At 33.3% G+C, this 17,778-nt stretch overlaps 1 protein-coding gene across 1 annotated transcript in view; it reads left to right on the top strand.

Annotated features, from left to right (window-relative positions):
* The window catches only part of ANOS1 (anosmin 1), a 246,054-nt gene that overhangs the window by 40,317 nt on the left and 187,959 nt on the right, over positions 1-17,778 (top strand). The window contains exon 2 of the mRNA XM_044666979.1: positions 12,423-12,470. Within this exon, the coding sequence (XP_044522914.1) occupies positions 12,423-12,470 (48 nt within the window). The remainder of the gene's footprint in view (positions 1-12,422; positions 12,471-17,778) is intronic.

Consider the following 17,778-nt stretch of genomic DNA (forward strand, 5'->3'; position numbering starts at 1 on the left):
GGGTTACTAAACATTCACAGTCAACTTGATAAAAGGTAAAACACCTACTGAACTTTTGAAATAAGCAGACATCAATAGTCAAGACTCATAACCTTTGGATTTGTAAAAACTGAGATGCTTATAGGGGCAGCTAGCTGGCCCACTTGATAGAGTATATCAAATTATTTAACCCCAATTACCTAGCCCTTACCACTCTTCTGCCTTGCAAAATGGATACTTGTTTCTATTCTAAGACAAAAGATAAAAGTTTAAAAAAATAAAACTGAGGTGCTTGTAATAGCATTTCAGGTCATTGCTACAAGAAATTGCAAAAAATTTATCCTCAAGGAGCCAGGACTAAGAGAACAATGTAGATTAAATAAGGGAATGGCAGAAATGACAATTTATCTTTGAAGGTTCTAAAAGGTTAACATGTACTGGCCAATTGATGACACAACCAAGTAGCTAAAATTATGTATTAAGAGCTCACTATTTCTCGTGGACTGAAAGATGATAAAATACCAAGATATAAATATGAATGTCCTGGGGAAATCAACCAAAAAATTATATTGGAACAAGGCAATGATCATAGACTGAACAAATGCCCATAATTTTCTGGATATAACATTGGTCCTATAAATAAGAACAACGTTTTTAACAGATGGCAACAAATACTAGTAATCTCCAAGCTACATGAATGAAAGGTTTACAAAACATAGGGACAAAGCAGACAAAATCAATATCCTGTGGGAATAGGATGATATGTATATTATCACTCTTTTATTTTCAGACAGGGAGAGGGAATAAGCATTTATATAGCACCTATTATGTGATAGGCACTGTATTAAGCACTTTACAGATGTTTTATTTGGTCTTTAAAAATTCTGTGGGATAGATGCTGTTATTATTCTAATTTTACAATTGAGGAAACTGAGGTAAACAGAGATTAGTTTCTTCTCTAGGGCCACAGCTAGTGTCTGAGGCTGGGTTTGAATGTAGATCTTCCTGATTCTAGGTCCAGTGATTCATCCAGTACACCAACTGATATTTTCAGTGAACCTATAGATCTGTGGTTCCCAAACTTTTTTGGCCTACCGCCCCCTTTCCAGAAAAAACATTACTTAGTCCTCTGGAAATTAATTTTTTTTAAATTTTAATAGCAATTAATAGGAAAGATAAATGCACCTGTGGCCATCACCTCTTTCCTGGATAGTTGCAGCACCCACCAGGGGGCAGTGGCGCCCACTTTGGGAATTACTGCTATAGATCTTACAACCAAATACTTTTATTCAACTGCAAAAAACATTTAGTTTATGTACTCATGAAATTTCCAAAAGACCATTAGATATAAAAGTATACTAGTTAAGGGCCCATCTCAGGGTAATTTCTATCTGAATATTAAAGAAAAAAAAGATGAGTGTGAGATAATAATGCCAATAATAACTAACATTTATGGGTATGTCTATGACACCCTTTTGAGTTAGGAGCTACTGCTTTTTCCATCTTATATTTATGGAAACTGAGGCTCAGATCATTTAAGTGATTTGCTGGGACTACTTGATTGCATAGCTATTTGCATTTGAGGTGGCATACTAAGTCCAGTGCTCTCCCATTAAGCCTTTGTCTCTTATGATCCATAACTTTAGAACAGGCTATATGAAAGAAAAAAACGAGATACTTGTGTGAGGTCTATTCCCACTCCTTTTTTTGTGGCCCTTGATAGCTCGTTTACTCTAAGGAGCAGATTTTTTAATGGAGAGGGTGCATTGATAAATGGTTTTCTTGTGTTTCCTTCCTTTGTTTTGTGGATTACTTAAGAGCAAATAAAGTATTCTTTTTTCCCCTTCAATCTCTTGAAAAATTATTTTTCTTTAAAGGAAAATCAAAGGGAATAGAAACTGACTTACAAAATGTGATTGAAGTTGCAGATTGGTACAGTTAGTTGTCAGCTCTATAAACTTATATAAACTCTTTGAAAGTTGTATTGACTAGTAGTCATGTTTGATCTAGTTCAACCAATAAAATACAAGATATAATCTTTATATAATTAGAAAAGTCTCACTGGCTGATCCTACCTGGAGGTTATAAGAAAGATTTCAGCAGCAAGCTTCTTTCTCTGCTAATGTATAGTGACTCTTTATCTTCTTGGCTTTGAGCCAGAACAAGAATTCATTGTAAAGTAGTATATATTATTTTTGTTGTCAATTGGCTTAGCCTGGTGAAAGTTATTGTAATCAAAGAACCACCCTGAGGCAGCATACTGAATAGTAAAGGAGCCTTGTATTTTTCCATTTCCTTCTCTGTTCACAAAAGGCATTACAGGTAGGCTGGGCAAAACAAATGGATGCTGAAATACTCAAGCACCTGGCTCAAACAAAACAGCTCAACTGTAGGCATATCAACATCATAATTTCCATTAGGTTGATCTTTAAAATTTTTTTCTTTTATTTATTTTTTCAGTTACATATGGCATCAATTTTTTTACAATTGTCTTTCTGACATTTTAGTATTCAGATTTTCTTTTTCCCTCTGTTCCCCCCCACCCACCTTTGAGGTGGCAAATAGACTGATATAAGTTTACCAGTACTTTCATGTAATTGATATTTACGTGTTGTTCATATTATGATAAAAGACACACATTGTTCATAGAATAAAAATATCATGAAGAATTCTGATCTGCCTCAGACTCCATCAGTTTTTTCTTTGGTTGTAGATGGCATTTTCCACATGAGTCCCATGTGGTTATCTCAGAAACTTGCTTTGCTGATAATGGTTAGTTCTTCACAGTTGGTGTAATGTTTCTGTTACTGAATATATTATATTGTTCTTTTGGACTTGTTCTCTTCACTTTGTATTAATTCATAAAAGTCTTTCCTGAAATCACCTTGTTCATCTTTTCTTGTGGTGCAAGATATTTCTTTACAACTACAAAACACAACTTTTTCATCCATTTCCCAAATGATAGACAATACCTCAGTTTCTAATTCTTACCACTACAAAAAGAACCACTAGAAATATTTTGGTACTTGTATATCTTTTCCCTTATATCTGATTTCTTTGGGAAAAGACAAAATAGGTTTTTGGCTCTTTGAACCCGATTCCATATTGTTTTCCAGAATGGTTGTATCATTTTACCCTTCCACCAAAGGTGTCTTAGTGTCCCAATTTTCCCACATCTGCTCCAACATTTATGATTTTCTCTTTTTGTCATGTTAGCCAATTGTGATGGGTGTGAAGTGGTAGCTCAGAGTTATTTTAATTCGTATTTCTCTAATCAATAGTGATTTGAAACATTTTTTTCAAATGACTATGGGTACTTTTAATTTCTTCCTCTTACAACTGCCTATACATCCTTTGACTATCATTAGAGGAATGCTTTGCATTATTGTAAATTTGATTCAATTCTCTACATATTTGAGAAATGAGGCTTTTGTCAGAGATATTTGCTATATATTTTTCCCCAAATTTGTTGTTTCCTTTCTAATCTTGGTTGCATTGGTTTTGTTTGTACAAAACCTTTTTAATTTAGTGTAATCAAAATTATACATATCATTTTTCATGATATTTTTTGGATCTTGTTTGTTTATAAATTCTTCCTTTATCCATAAGTCTGAAAAACTTTTCCTTATTCCCCTAATTTATTTATGACATCACCCTTTACTTCTACATCAACTACCCATTTTGACTTTATCCTGGTATATGGTTCTATGCCTAGTTTCTGTTGTACTATTTTCCAATTTTCCATAGAGTTTTTGTCAAATAGTGAATTCTTTCCTTAAAAACTTGGGTTCATTGAACACTAAGTTGCTATGGACATTAACAGCCATGTGCTGAATACCTAATCTATTCCATTGATCAACTAGTCTTTCTTAGCCAGTACCAGACTGTTCTGATGAATTCTGCTTTATAATATAATCTGACATCTGGTACTCCTTCCTTCATATTTTCTCCCCACTAATTTCCTTGAAAGGTTTGGTCTTTTGTTCTTCCAGATGAATTTTGTTATTTTTTTCAAGTTTTATGAAATCATTTTTGGTAGTTTAATTTATATGACTCTGAAAAGGTAAATTAATTTAGGTAGAATTATCACATTGGCCTATCCATGAGCAATTAATATTTTACCAATTGTTTCTATCTGACTTTATTTGTGGGAAGAGAACTTCATATTTGTGTTCATATTGATGCTGGATTTGTTTTGGTAGGTACACCCCCAAGTATTTTATATTTTCTAAAGTTATTTTGAATGGAATTTACTTTTTTATCTCTTGCTATTGGACTTTGTTGGTGATAAATAGAAATGCTGATGATTTATGTCAGGTTTTTTTGTATCCTGCAATTATTTCTATTAATATTTTTGTTTGATTCTCTAGGATTCTTTAGGTATATTCTCATATCACCTTCAATTAAAGATAATTTTGTTTCCTCATTTGCCTATTCCAATTCCGTCTCCTTTTATTGTTAGAGCTACTATTCCTAGTAAAATATTAAATAATAGTGATAATAATAGACAACCTTACTTTACTTCTAATCCCATTGGGAAAGGTTTAAGTTTATCTCCATTATAGGTAATGCTTGCTGATTAGACAGATGCCATTTTTCACTTTAAAGAAAGGTTCCCTTTATTCTAATATTTTTCTACTGTTTTTAATAGGAATGAGGGTTTCCATTGTATTTTATGTATTTTGCTTTATGCATTTAGAAACATTCTGAGTAGGGTTTCAGAGGCTTCATCCGATTGCCAAGAGTCCCTGATACACCTCCAGAAGATCAGGAACTATTGCATGCATTAAGGTCTCACATTTTTATATTTTCCTTTACAATTTTGGAGGCTTTAACAATATCAACTTTTCTTGATTTTCTCTTGTATATTTGCTTTGATTGCTTTGAGGTGTTCCTAATCAGCACATGAGAGGGACTCAGCAAATATCTTTTAAATCTACTTCCTACTTGGCGCCAGTAGACTCACTTACCTTGAGTCAGTTATCTCTGTTGGCTATAAGCAACTATAAATTCATGGGCTTTCAGAGTTCTTAAGAAATTTTTATATCAAACATGGGAATAATAGTCACCTGGGATATGGTTTCAGCCTTTCTTAGCTCTTGTTTTCCAGAGTGCTGCTTCTTGGTGATGCTTTGGGCCAGAACTGGCTGGAGCACTATTATTTATGCCCCACCTCACCCCACCTCACCTTTTTATGAATCTGGGATGGGAGTTCCAATGTAGGTAACAAGATATGAATTTTAGGCAAATGCTTACTTTGCCCACATCCCAATTATTTCTATTAACAACCAAAAAAAATTTTCCAGAAAAAATTTTTATCCTGAGAAACTTCATTACTAAAGGAGTTCTCATGTATTCTGTGACATCAAGAAAGAGGTTTATGACAAAAAAAGTCACAAAATGGTAACTGAAATAATTTAAAATATTCCAGAAAATGAAATATGTACCTCAGAGTCTTAGAATAGAAGAAAAATAGAAGGCTAGAGGCAGAGAGCAAGAGTCTATGAAAATGGATTTACCATTTGCTAGGTGCATATTTGTTTTTCCTTTAATTTGTAAAACAAAAAAATTGATTTAGGCCAGAGGTACCATAGCTTCCAACACTCCTGTATGCAAGATGAACCACATAAAAATATAATTGGAAAATATTTTACAAAGTGGGACACAAGGAAGTATAGTGGATAAAGAGTTGGGTCTGGAATCAGGAAGACCTGAGTTCAAATTTGACCTCAGACATTTACTAGCTTTATGTGACCCTGGGCAAGTCACTTAACTTTGGATCAGTTTCCTTATTTATAAAATTATCTGGTGAGGAAAATGGCAAACCACTCCAGTATCTTTGCCAAGAAAACCCCAAATAAGGTGTGAAGAAGCCTAAAATGACTAAACAACATCATCTAACAAAGTAAATTAAGAATACAATAAGGCATATATAATATTAATGTGTTTTCCTAAGTCAATTTGCAGGTGCAGGGATTTTTATGTAAGTTATAGTGGCTCAGTTTCTATTTGAGTTTGACAATGCTGTCTAGCCAGTAATAGAGTCCCATTTCTGATATTCTGTGGATTTTCTGGTTTAAGATTAGTGAATAAAAGCGGCCCCTAGAAGTTAAAATAAAAGATCTGGATGGAATTAACTTGCTTCTAGGGGTTTTTTACCTTCAGGTATGTGTGCTATGGACTGCTGCAGTCTTTGGACCTCTTCTTAGACTGTTTTAAAATGCAAAAAATAAAATACATAATTCTAAAGGGGATCATTTATTTTGAAAATCAGTAATAAAAATATATACAAACAATAACAAGCTAATAGGGCCCCAAGTTAAGAAACCCTGATAAAATAATTTTCTGGATAGACTGGATTCAAGTTCTTGATGATATAGAGTGGACAGGAACTTTGCTGGCCCAGGAATTCCAAGGAATCTTTAAACAGCTGCAACTATAGTTTCGCTGGCCATTTTTTTCAGTGTAAGGGGTCATTTTGGGGAGAGAATGTACATAATCTCTTCTGACCTCATTACAGGCAACAGCTCAGCCTAGTTGTTACAAGAGCATTTCATGAACACTCTTCAATAACTCTAAAAAACATTTAGGTTGTTTTTTTGAAGACTCTGCTTTAGAATATCCTATGATTTGAAGGGGCCTCTAAAATTTATACTTATAGGCTTCCTTTATGCAGAAAATTTCTTTAAGTAGGAACAAACCATTTTATTCTTTTATTTAAGATAAAAGGCTCAAAAATGTAAATGCCTTGTTGAAGTATAACTTTAACTGAAACTCATCTCCTTGAAAGATCATTGATATAACATTCTCCTTTCCCCTTATTTTGTTAGAAATAAAAGAAGTTGGTATTGGTTCCCTACAAATAAGAGAGGCTATTGACAACCATGGAAGGGAAGAGGATGTAAAATAGGATAATTGAAATCAATTAAAATTTTTTTACAATTTTGTTGAAAGCTGGCCCTTCCATTGTGTTTATACATAGAAATCATCTCCACAGGTACTTTTATTTGCTTGCTTGATCCTTAGCTGGGTGGAATCATCATCACTGAACTGAATGTTGTATATCAATGCCATTTGTCAGAATTTGTAAAAAGTCTTTTAAGTTCTATACTACTTCTTCATAAAATACTTTCTGTGCTTCTCTCTGCCCCTTTCTGTTTCTCTCTTTTCTCCCATTCCACCAATTCCATCCTTGAGATGTCAATGTCCATACATAGAATGGGAATTCATATTATAATTTAATATGTAAAAATTTATTTATATTGGCCACTATTTTCAATGTCAATGAAATCCTACCTTCAAGAAAATTCATTTTCTGATTCTTGCCTGTTCATGAAGGTATGACTGTGGAGCTCTTCAAGTAAGGCACAAAATCATCCTTGATGTTAAGTCACACCAATATAAAACAGAGTAGGGCTGAAAGAGGGAACATTAGTTTCCATTGTCTCATGCTCCAGACTTCCAAAGTGACCTTTGGATAAATAAAATTTGTTCTCTTTGTCTCAGTATCTCTGCCTATTTTCTCTGTCCTACCTGTGCATAGACTTGTGAGTCTGAACTTAAAAATCTCCAATCAATTTGCAATTTAATTGATGAAGGCAATACTTTCAAAAGTGCTGAATTCAACTTGTGACCTACCTTCTCATCCTTTCCTACTTTCATCTATTTCTTCCCATAAATCTTCCATAGATGACTCATCCTGCCAGAAACTTCTATTTAGTTCTTTAAAACATTCCTTATATGCCTGTGTAGTTCTTGAACAATGTTCCTCTGTTACCTTGTAACGTAGCTAACATCTCCTTTTCTAATCATACATTTAGTATATGATATTTTATCCTGTTTTTTAAAATATAAAACCTATACACACATACACCCCCCTCAAAAAAAGAAATGCTTTCCAATTTATTACAACTTATTTGGGTCCACTGTAAACCTTTCCATTGCATTTTGATTCTTTAGAATCCAATTTTGATTCTTTGGAAACTGTAGTGGTCCATGATTCTAAGTCATTTAACATTATTGTCACTGAAACATTTTAAAATAGGGAGCAGCTTTAGATTATTGAAAAACCTTTGCAATTTCCTAAGTACTATATAACATGCTTGCTTCCTCTGATTCATTTCTGGGTCAACACAGAATCCATCTGTATTGCCTGTATAAGATATTTGTACTGATGGACTAATTCATTAGATTGACCTTCCAACTACATTTCATTGCCTGGGCAATAAGCATTTTTCATTTGGTTTTTTCCTATTGTTAGGCGAATCTCTTTCAAGTGCTTATAGATCTCATTAAGTCCTACAGTTATTCTAGGACTTGATGCAATCAGCATAATGTTATCTCCAAATAGGAGCATCTGGAGGATCTCATCATCTAGATGAATCCCCCTTTTTTTTCCCTTCCATTTGGATTTTGCAGAGGGCATCCCCTATGAGGCCTCTGGCAAAAATTGGTCATTTTGTTTCATTCCTCTTTTGATATTTCTAATTAAAGAATCATTGAACAAATTTATTTATCTCTTTCATCTATCCCAGAATTTTGTGTGATGTAACCATAAAATTGGGAGAGATCCATGAGACTGCTTTAAAATAAATCAGCAAATAAGAAACAGAGCAGAAACTTGCATTATCTAAAGCTCTTAGTGAATTGTGTAACTGTGAAGATGTATTCTTTCATAAAGAATTATCTGTGAAAGCCAGATATATTTTGATACAAAATATACCCCAAATATGTGTAGATTATTCTCATAAAAATGTTGTAGAGATAGAAAAATAAACATGTGAATAAGCAATTATTGATGCAATGCCTTCTTGGATCCTTTTTTTCCTTTTAAATGATTTTATTCTGTGTGTTTGTGTTCTATATCATAATCATGTAGTATTTTCCATCTTTGTTGCATTTTGACATCATTTCCCAGCAGTTTCAATACTCTGCCCCATTCAGCACTGATTTCTTTTGTGTATGCTCTCTCCCCTCCATTAAAGTCTTACTCTAGTGCCTCATTGAAGCCTGAATTGATCCCTGTCTTCTTTTGAAATTAAATTATATTTTTATTTTTTAATTTATAATTTATTTTGTTTCCCTTTCACCTCCGCTCCCACTAAGAAGGAAAAAATAAAAACAAATATATACATATATATGCATATATATATGTATATAAATATATATATATATATATATTATAGTCAAGGAGAGCAAATTCCCATATTGTTAATCTCTGAAAATGTTAATCTGTGTCCCCATCACTTAGAATGCATGGCACATGGTAAGAACTTAAACACTGGTTGACTGACTGCATATTGGCATTCTTCATCATTAGACCTCTCCAGTTATTGTTGATAAAAGTTTTTATCTTTTAAACATTTTCATTTTTCAGTTTTATTAATTGTAATAAATTGTTCTCTCATTTTACATCATTTGTCTCTAGAACAATAATAGTCACACACCAGTTTCTGGTCAACCATTCTCCAGCTGATGGCATCACATAACCCTGTGTTTTCAAAGCATATGTCAAGTTGGAAAAACTTCAAAGATGGATGGATTGTAATTTTGTTGTAAGGATACCAACTTAACTATGTCAGAAACTCATCTTTAAAGATTTTTAAAAGTTCCTGTGTTCCTCATTCCCCTGTAGACATTCCCCTCAAAGTTATCACCCATGGAAAGTAACTTTCCATGATCATCTAACCAAATCATAGATCCTTGACTTATGGAAATAGAAACACTTGGCCTCAAAACAGCTTTTCCTATCAAATGTTTTAAGTATCATTTCTATTTTCACATGTTGGCCACTGCGTCCTAAGAATCCAATTCAGTGGTTTCACTATCATCAATGAGAATAGATTGCTGTAGAAATAGGATAGAATTGCCAGTACTTTCACCTTCATTTTTTAAAAAAAATCTCATTTCTAGTTTAATATGCAATGTTCTTATATGATTTAGCTTAATTGAGCTCCATGTCAACTTTGTGAAGATTTGTTTTTTTTCCTCTAGTGGTTATTATTGTGATCTTTTGGGAGGTAATACTGCTCTTATTCTCCAAAATTGGAATTCTCCAAAATTCTCCAAAATCTTTACTATTTTGTTGATGAGTTTGTATTTTAAGTTGGTGTTGACCTTTACTGCCATATTATCTCCTGCTTAGAAAATAAATTTATTATTTTGCTTATTGTGACACCTTTTGGGCTCTTTTGGGTCTTCCTATTAGGGCTCCTTTACATTAACTTCATTGGTATTAATTTCATTTCAGGAAATGATAATCATTAGAATCAATGTTTTTGTCTTTGTCTTCCCCTCACTTTGCATTATTAATAGCTTGTTTGAAGAGCTGTAATAATTGCATGCAATATCTTTTAACTTTATCCTTTGTTCTAATTTATTGTTAATATTGACCTTGAATCAAACTAGTCAATGGTCTGACAAGACACTTAAGTATAATTTTGGAATTATTTCTGTGGACAAACCCTTCAGTTCAGTCACTAATTATATTCTTGCTACTGTTTAGTCATTTTCCTGTCTTTCATTCTTGCACTGATATACTATTCCTCATATGATACTTTCTTCACAAAGTCTTCCCCAGTTTCATCCATTGAGACACTATCTCCCCCTACTTCTAATATATATGGCAGCAATATTGGTTTATGTGCTATTCCTCACACAAACTGTACCTTTGCATTAGTAACAGTTTCCCATACGTGGAATGCTTTCTTACTGCATCACTGCTTCTTAGAATCTCTGCTCCTTCTGCTCAAATGATTCCCTCTTCAGGAGGTCTTTTCTAGTCCTCTCACTCACTAGGGCTTTACCTTCCAAACTATGTAATTTCTTTTATATATATGTATATATAAATGTCATTTTATGTACATGGTGTCTTTCTCTTTAGAAAGTAAGATCTTTCAGTGCAGGAAGTGCTTTCTCTTTTTATGTCCAGTTCTTAGCCCAATAATTGGTACATAGTAAATGCTTAAGAAACACTTTTTGATTGTTTGATTGCATTGGCAGACTTTTAATTTGGGAGTGCAGAATTGTTGGGAAGAGTTTTGTGGGGGGATAGTGAAAGAAAAAGAATTGGGAGAGTAGTCTCTGAGCAAAGTCTGACTATTTGGTGGGCAAGATAAGTCAGAGGTCTGCACATTCCCCAATTGAATCGGAGACTCTGATTGTTGACATTGACAGGTTTTTAAAGGCAAAAAGAGGAACTGTAAAGAGTAGTGGGGAAGACTTATAAGGCTCATTCTTAACTTAAGTAACAGGAAATCCCCCAAATCACCAACCCCCACAAGCCCTCTGAGGACCCCTTCTCTCTGAGGGCCCCTCATCTTTGGGTAACCTTCTGGCCTCTATAGCCTCTTATCTGAATTAATTTGATATAAAGTACATTATAAAATATATTCACCCACCTAGGACTAACATAGTAACTCACTTATAATTAATGTAGTAATACATAAGATACTCAGGTAGTATCCTGGGACTACATTCTTAATCTTGCTACCGACACAGGCTTTTGCCTGGGACTATATTCTTAATACAAATCGTATAATTAGTTTCAAACTAAAAAGGATTCTTAAGCTAATATGAATGAGAGGCTGCTAATTAAAATACCTTCTTTCAATAGCAATAGTGATTTAAAAGATTAGAAAGATGTCATTTAGATATTGAAAAAACACACAGGAATGAGAATAAAAAAATTCAGAAGGCAACCTAGGGGAGGAGAGTAGCTTTGGTAGTATAATAATAAATTTAATATTCACTTAAAAACAGCTTAATACATATACAATAGAAGTTTTCATTTCATATACAATTCTTTATTTCTATTCTTCCTTACATAATGAAATGTTTATGTTTTTAGATATTTGTCATAATAAAAAAGAAAATTAAAAAATATGAAATTCTATATGAAGTTCAAACACACAAATAGCTTGATAAGAGAATTGCATTATTATGGTAGCTTAAGGAAAGACTATATTTATTCTTTTTTCTTTAATAATTTCCAAGTATTTATGGGGGAGACTATTTTATATAAAGAAATATATCTTTCATTTTTACAAAGAAAGAGAGATAGTGACTAGTCCTGTGATTCCATTAGTATAGGTGACTCTTTTTACCAGGGCAGGATAGTAATTTAAGTGTTAGAAATTTGCTTAAATTATCCAGTGTCCCATAATCCATCTATGCCAAGAGACAGGATTTGAATCTAAGTCTTCCTGCCTTCAAGCCTAACTCTGTGTGTTGTGCTCATTCTCTTACAAAAGAATGCAGTGGTAAAATATGATTTGCTTTACATTAAACTTTGCTTAAAGCCATCAAGGGAAACTTTAGTCATGATTAAAATTTTACCTTACTTTAATAAAGTCGTTTTGGATTGATTAAGAAGTGATATAAAGTGATATATTGACATTTATAAAACATTCTTAATGGGTGAACATATTTTAATTCTTTTTCAGAACAATGGTTCCTTGGTATGGTGCCAGACTCACAAACAGTGTTCTAAGGTATGTTCCCTAATGCTATATAGCTCTTGTTATAATTTTCTTTTTCCCTTTATTGTCTGGTTTTGCATGTCAATGACCTTAGATAATACCTTTTCATACCACTTACTTTAATTTCCTTTTCTTGGATGTTTTTAACTTTTTAATTTCTTTTGATAAAATGTAAGAATTTGCAGACAAAATGAATTGATTCTTTAATACTGTGACATGTTTTCCATTTTAGAGAATTCTTTCATGTATACTGAAAATCAACAGTGGTTATTTTATTTATATTATATATGCAATTCGAATGTGGAACAAATTTGTTAAGTATTATTTGTTGGCAGAGCTTTGAGCCCAGTGTTAGAGAATGAACTAAGAACTGCTCTTTGGGACCTTTTTAGAATCAAAGATGAGATTAAGATACAAATAACTTCAGTACTCAATATCACATACAAAAGAAGTAGTAAATAGTACTGTATGAGGCCTGAAGGGAAAGGTTGTTACTTATCAGAGAAATCAAGGGAAACTTTGTATAGGAAATGGCTAATGGATCAATGGACAAATCAGAGTAGGGAGGAAAAATTTGAGAGCTATTGTACAAGTGGAGTTAATAGTACCTGATAACTAAGAAGAGGTAAAGGTAAGAGAATGAGGAAAATATTTCATTAAATATTTCATTAAAGTTAGGAATATGCAAAACAAGGTGAGTAGTGATATTGGTGACAAATAATAAATTCAGAAGGAAGAGTTGGTTGGTTGATAGTTGTCCTTTGTACTTGAAGATATCACTATGTCGAGATCAATGTACAATGTTTCCAACTATGGCTGATCAGACCAATATGAACTCTACCACAGGTCAGGCACAATTTGAATAATATGAACATTTGTGAGGGAAATATCTCTAATTAAATCTGAGGATTTCCTTTCTTTGAGCAACTGCAATTCTGCTTTACTCATAGAGTACAAAGCCTTTTTTTGATGTAGGCACACCATGTTGGATTTTAGATTTTAGATATGCTGAGTTTGAAGAACTTCTGGGACATCCAGGCTGACATGCAATTGGAGACGCAAACATGGAGTTGAGAGGAGAAATCAGGCCTGGACATAGATATTTCAAAGATATTTATATATAGATGGTAAAATTGTGAGAGTGAATGAGATTGTTGAGAGAGTAGAACAAGTTGAAAAAAAACCTAAAAGGACCCTTTAAGAATAGTCACATGAAGGTGTCAGGGATGGGACGAGGAGTCAGAACAGAAAGAAAAGAAGGGGAAGAGATTTAGAAGAACCAGGAAAGTATATTGTAACTATAGCCATACTTTTCCAGTACAAGTAATTGGTCAGAAATGTCAAAAGCTGAGAGAGATTGAGAGCAATGAACCTAAAGAAAGTCTTGGATGTGGCAATTAAAAGATTGTTAGAGGTTTTAGAGACAGAAGTTTCAGTGAATTGTAGAAATGAAGAGAAATCTTTTTTTTTTTTCATCCTGGTGTCTTTAAATGGACTATCTCTTGTCTCATCTCCTACTCATAGAATTTTCAGCTTCCTCCAAAGGATAGCTCAGATGCCATGTCCTTTAGGAAACCAATCTTTACCTTCTTGGGTGCTAGTGTTCTCCTCACCCCTTGCATTATATTACTTTTTGTTTATTCTGTACATTTTCTGTCTACTTATCTGTATATGTGTTGCTTTCTCCCAGTGGAATGCAGACTACTTGAAGAGAGAGATTGCTTTTTTCTTTGTATCTTCACTGACTACTTTTACTTACTTCTCTCATAGTTTTGAAACAATGCTTTGTAAACAAAGATGTAACTGGGAGTTTAATTTTAGATTGCAAGGTCAAAGAAAGTTTTTTTTTTCAGAATAGCAAAGATATGATTCAAAAAGACAGGTTGTGGTTCCTTCAAGATGAGAAATTAAAATTTCAAAAAAAAAATAAACAAGGTCAAAGGCAGAAAGGGTTAAAGGGCAGAGAGGAGCATATTGTCGAAATGGATGATTACAGTGTAAATGGTGGGAAGTGAAGCCAGAGACTAGATAATAAATCAGGTAAGGAAGTCACTGAGAGAGGTGGAAGAGTACCAGCAAGCAGGATCAAGAAAGGTTGGAATAATCAGATGGCTTGACCTTAAAGGGAGGAGAGATAGTTGAAGAGAACCTTTCATATACTAGACTAATCCTTGAAGTTTATTCATCAGTGGCTTTATTGAAAATAACAAAATTTTTATGTGACAATAAAGTTGTCATGGTTGGATGAAGATGCTTTTTAACTGGAATAATTGAATTTTTTATGGAGGTAGCCAACATACATAAAGGTTCTTGTGTTCTATCCATTTGCTATACACCTAAATGATTCCAGTGATATTTGATTTGATGAATAGCATATCCTGTTATTTGAAATATAACAGTTTTTTCCCAGTAAACATTTCAAATTACTTTATGATGATCTTTGCATGAAAACCTTCAGATTGTGTGTGGAAGAAAATAAGCACAAAGAACACACTGATTAGATAATATTTGTCCCTTAGACAAGGCTGATGATATTTTGAAAGCTAAATGTTATATTATTCTTACTCGAGTATCTCTATTTTCATGATGCCTAGAAGGGGATTTAGATTAGAGGTGGTCCATTTGAAGTATTTTTTGCATTATAACAGAAAATTACTATTAAAGGTGATTGTGATTTTCTTCAAATGTCCTTAGAACACACTTTGTATTTGGATGATCAAAGCTCATGTGATACCTCATCTGTTTTACTCAAGAAATACATAGAAATCTTTTTTTTTGCCTGAAGACAAAACAGGGTTCCTGAAAGAAGGTGGCTAAATGACTACTCATTCAAAGTCACCACACATTTCACAGACAACATGGAATAAATGACTAAATTGGAATTACTTTTAAGGCTTGCCTTCAAATTGAATACTTAAGTGAACCTTAAATAATAATCACAGTTTGTGTTTTTCTAGGAAAAATCATCTGGGGACTGCATAGTAAATTTGAGAAGATTGATATTTTGTATTTCTTTCAAAATCATTGAAGTACTTGACAAATATTTCATTTTAATTTATATATGAAACTAATAGTAAGTTGATGAGGAGATTTGGAAATGTATAATTTAATAATTTTTCTAACCCAGTTTACTGAAACTAGTAGAGGGACTTTAAATAATGTCTACCTTCTTTCTGTTAGTTCATTTTCATGTGGCCAGGAATTAATTTGTAGACACCAGTAGGCTATTTTGAATTGGAATCAAGAAAATAAAAATATATGTGAGACTTGTTAATGGCATACATTATATTTTCTATCATGATAAATATTTCAAACATTGACAAATAATACTATGCAATCTTTACTGTGATGTAAATTTTTAATTGTTTATTCGAAGCATATCAAATACAATCTCTTCAGTAAGTCCTTAAAGTATACATTTTTTGGAATGTTGTATATCAGTGGTTAACAATGTCTTTAAAACAGTAATCTAGTAATCTGTGGAATAAACACACAAATAATAAAATTTTATAAGATTAGATAAGTATACTTCAATATGATTCCTTATTTCAGAATAAAACCCTGTGTATATCCTGAGATATTGGGTAGACATAAAGAATAACTATTATTAAGAATTTATTTATTTTGATCAGTGACATTACAAGCGAAGGAAGTGAATTTCTTTTTTAGATACTCTATAGATTAACTCTATAACAGTAAGTCTTTTTTTTCTTAAAACCCTTACCTTTCGTCTTGGAGTCAATACCGTATATTGGCACCAAGGCAGAAGAGTGGTAAGGGTAGGCAATGGGGGTCAAGTGACTTGCCCAGGGTCACACAGCTGGGAAGTGTCTGAGGCCAGATTTGAACCTAGGACCTTCCATCTCTAGGTCTGGTTCTCAATCCACTGAGCTACCCAGCTGCCCCCTTCAGTAAGTCTTAATAGACTGAACTTAACAGCTTTTCAGCAAGTCAGTTTCTATAGCTCTTTCTACATATATATGTTCAACATATATGATGAAAGAAACAATAAGCAAAAGTGAATTGTCTCTGATTTCAACTCAACAGAAAATTTCTACACAAATCCATCCTTCCTTTGATTTAATTTGCTGAATGGATACTAGTGTACTATATTTTCCTATTCATTTAGAGGCATCCAAGGGTTATGATGGATAGAATGCTGGGTTTTGAGTTAGGAAGTCTTAAGTTAAAATCTAGTCCAAGACATTTACTATCTATGTGATCCTGGATAAGTCATTTTACCTCTCTTTTCCTCAGTTTCATCACCTGTAAGTGGGCATAATAATATGTATCTCCCAGGGTTGTTGTGAGGATTACACGAGGTAATGTTTGTAAAGCCCTTAGCACAATGCCTGGCACTTAGTGGATGCAACTTATTTGTCCCATCCAAAATAAGAAGTATGGGTGTGGGAAGAGACTGAGCTCTTATCCACCTGTCACTAATCAGTGTTTCTGTATGCAGAACCTCTTCTCCAAGGAAACTTGCTATGTCCAGGATTATACATGGGGCACAGGAGGTGGGTATATTTAGAGTGTGTATGTGTGCAGGGCTGGTGAAGAATTGAGATTTTTTCCTGTTAATGACATATGTACAGTTATTTCTGTCAGTTTCTGAGTTGTTATTTAACTCCCCTGATGGACTGAAGCTGTGATGGAGAAGATTGAAAATTTACACAGATTTTAAAGGGTTAGAATAGGGTATTGTTGGGCTATAATTGATGAAAGGCAGGTATGATTTTATTAAAGAAACTGGTCATCATAAGAGTGTGCACATTATCCATCTTCCCTCTCTGATTGGCTGTTTATGTATCTTTTGGGTTCCTGCCATGGTTCCCAGAGATTAGGGCTTCCACTTTGGTGAACATTGCTCCAGGAGTCAAGATCTTTGAAAAAACATGACATTACTGGTTTTAGATATGTGAGAAGACCTATCAGATTATTATCCAGCAAGATGGTAGATTGGTATTGTCTTTCAATATTTCATAATAGTTTTGATTGTCAAGAACATTAAAAATATTTTTTCTTTAAAGACATATGACTTTGGCTTAATCCAAGTGGAAATGTACATATTTCATTGTGTGTAAGTGTATTTATTCCAGTAATTTGCTGTGCTAAATTTTTTTTCCCATATTATCTTAGTGCTTTTAAGATAAATTTTATCCCTCTAGAGCAGTGATTCCCAAAGTGGGCACTACCGCCCCCTGGTGGGTGCTTCAGAGATCCAGGATAGCAGTGATGGTCACAGGTGCATTTATCTTTCCTATTAATTGCTATTAAAATTAAAAAAATTAATTTCCAGGGGGCTAATTAATATTTCTTC

Source organism: Gracilinanus agilis, chromosome 3 (genome assembly GCF_016433145.1).
Source record: "Gracilinanus agilis isolate LMUSP501 chromosome 3, AgileGrace, whole genome shotgun sequence".
NCBI classification, from domain to species: domain Eukaryota; kingdom Metazoa; phylum Chordata; class Mammalia; order Didelphimorphia; family Didelphidae; genus Gracilinanus; species Gracilinanus agilis.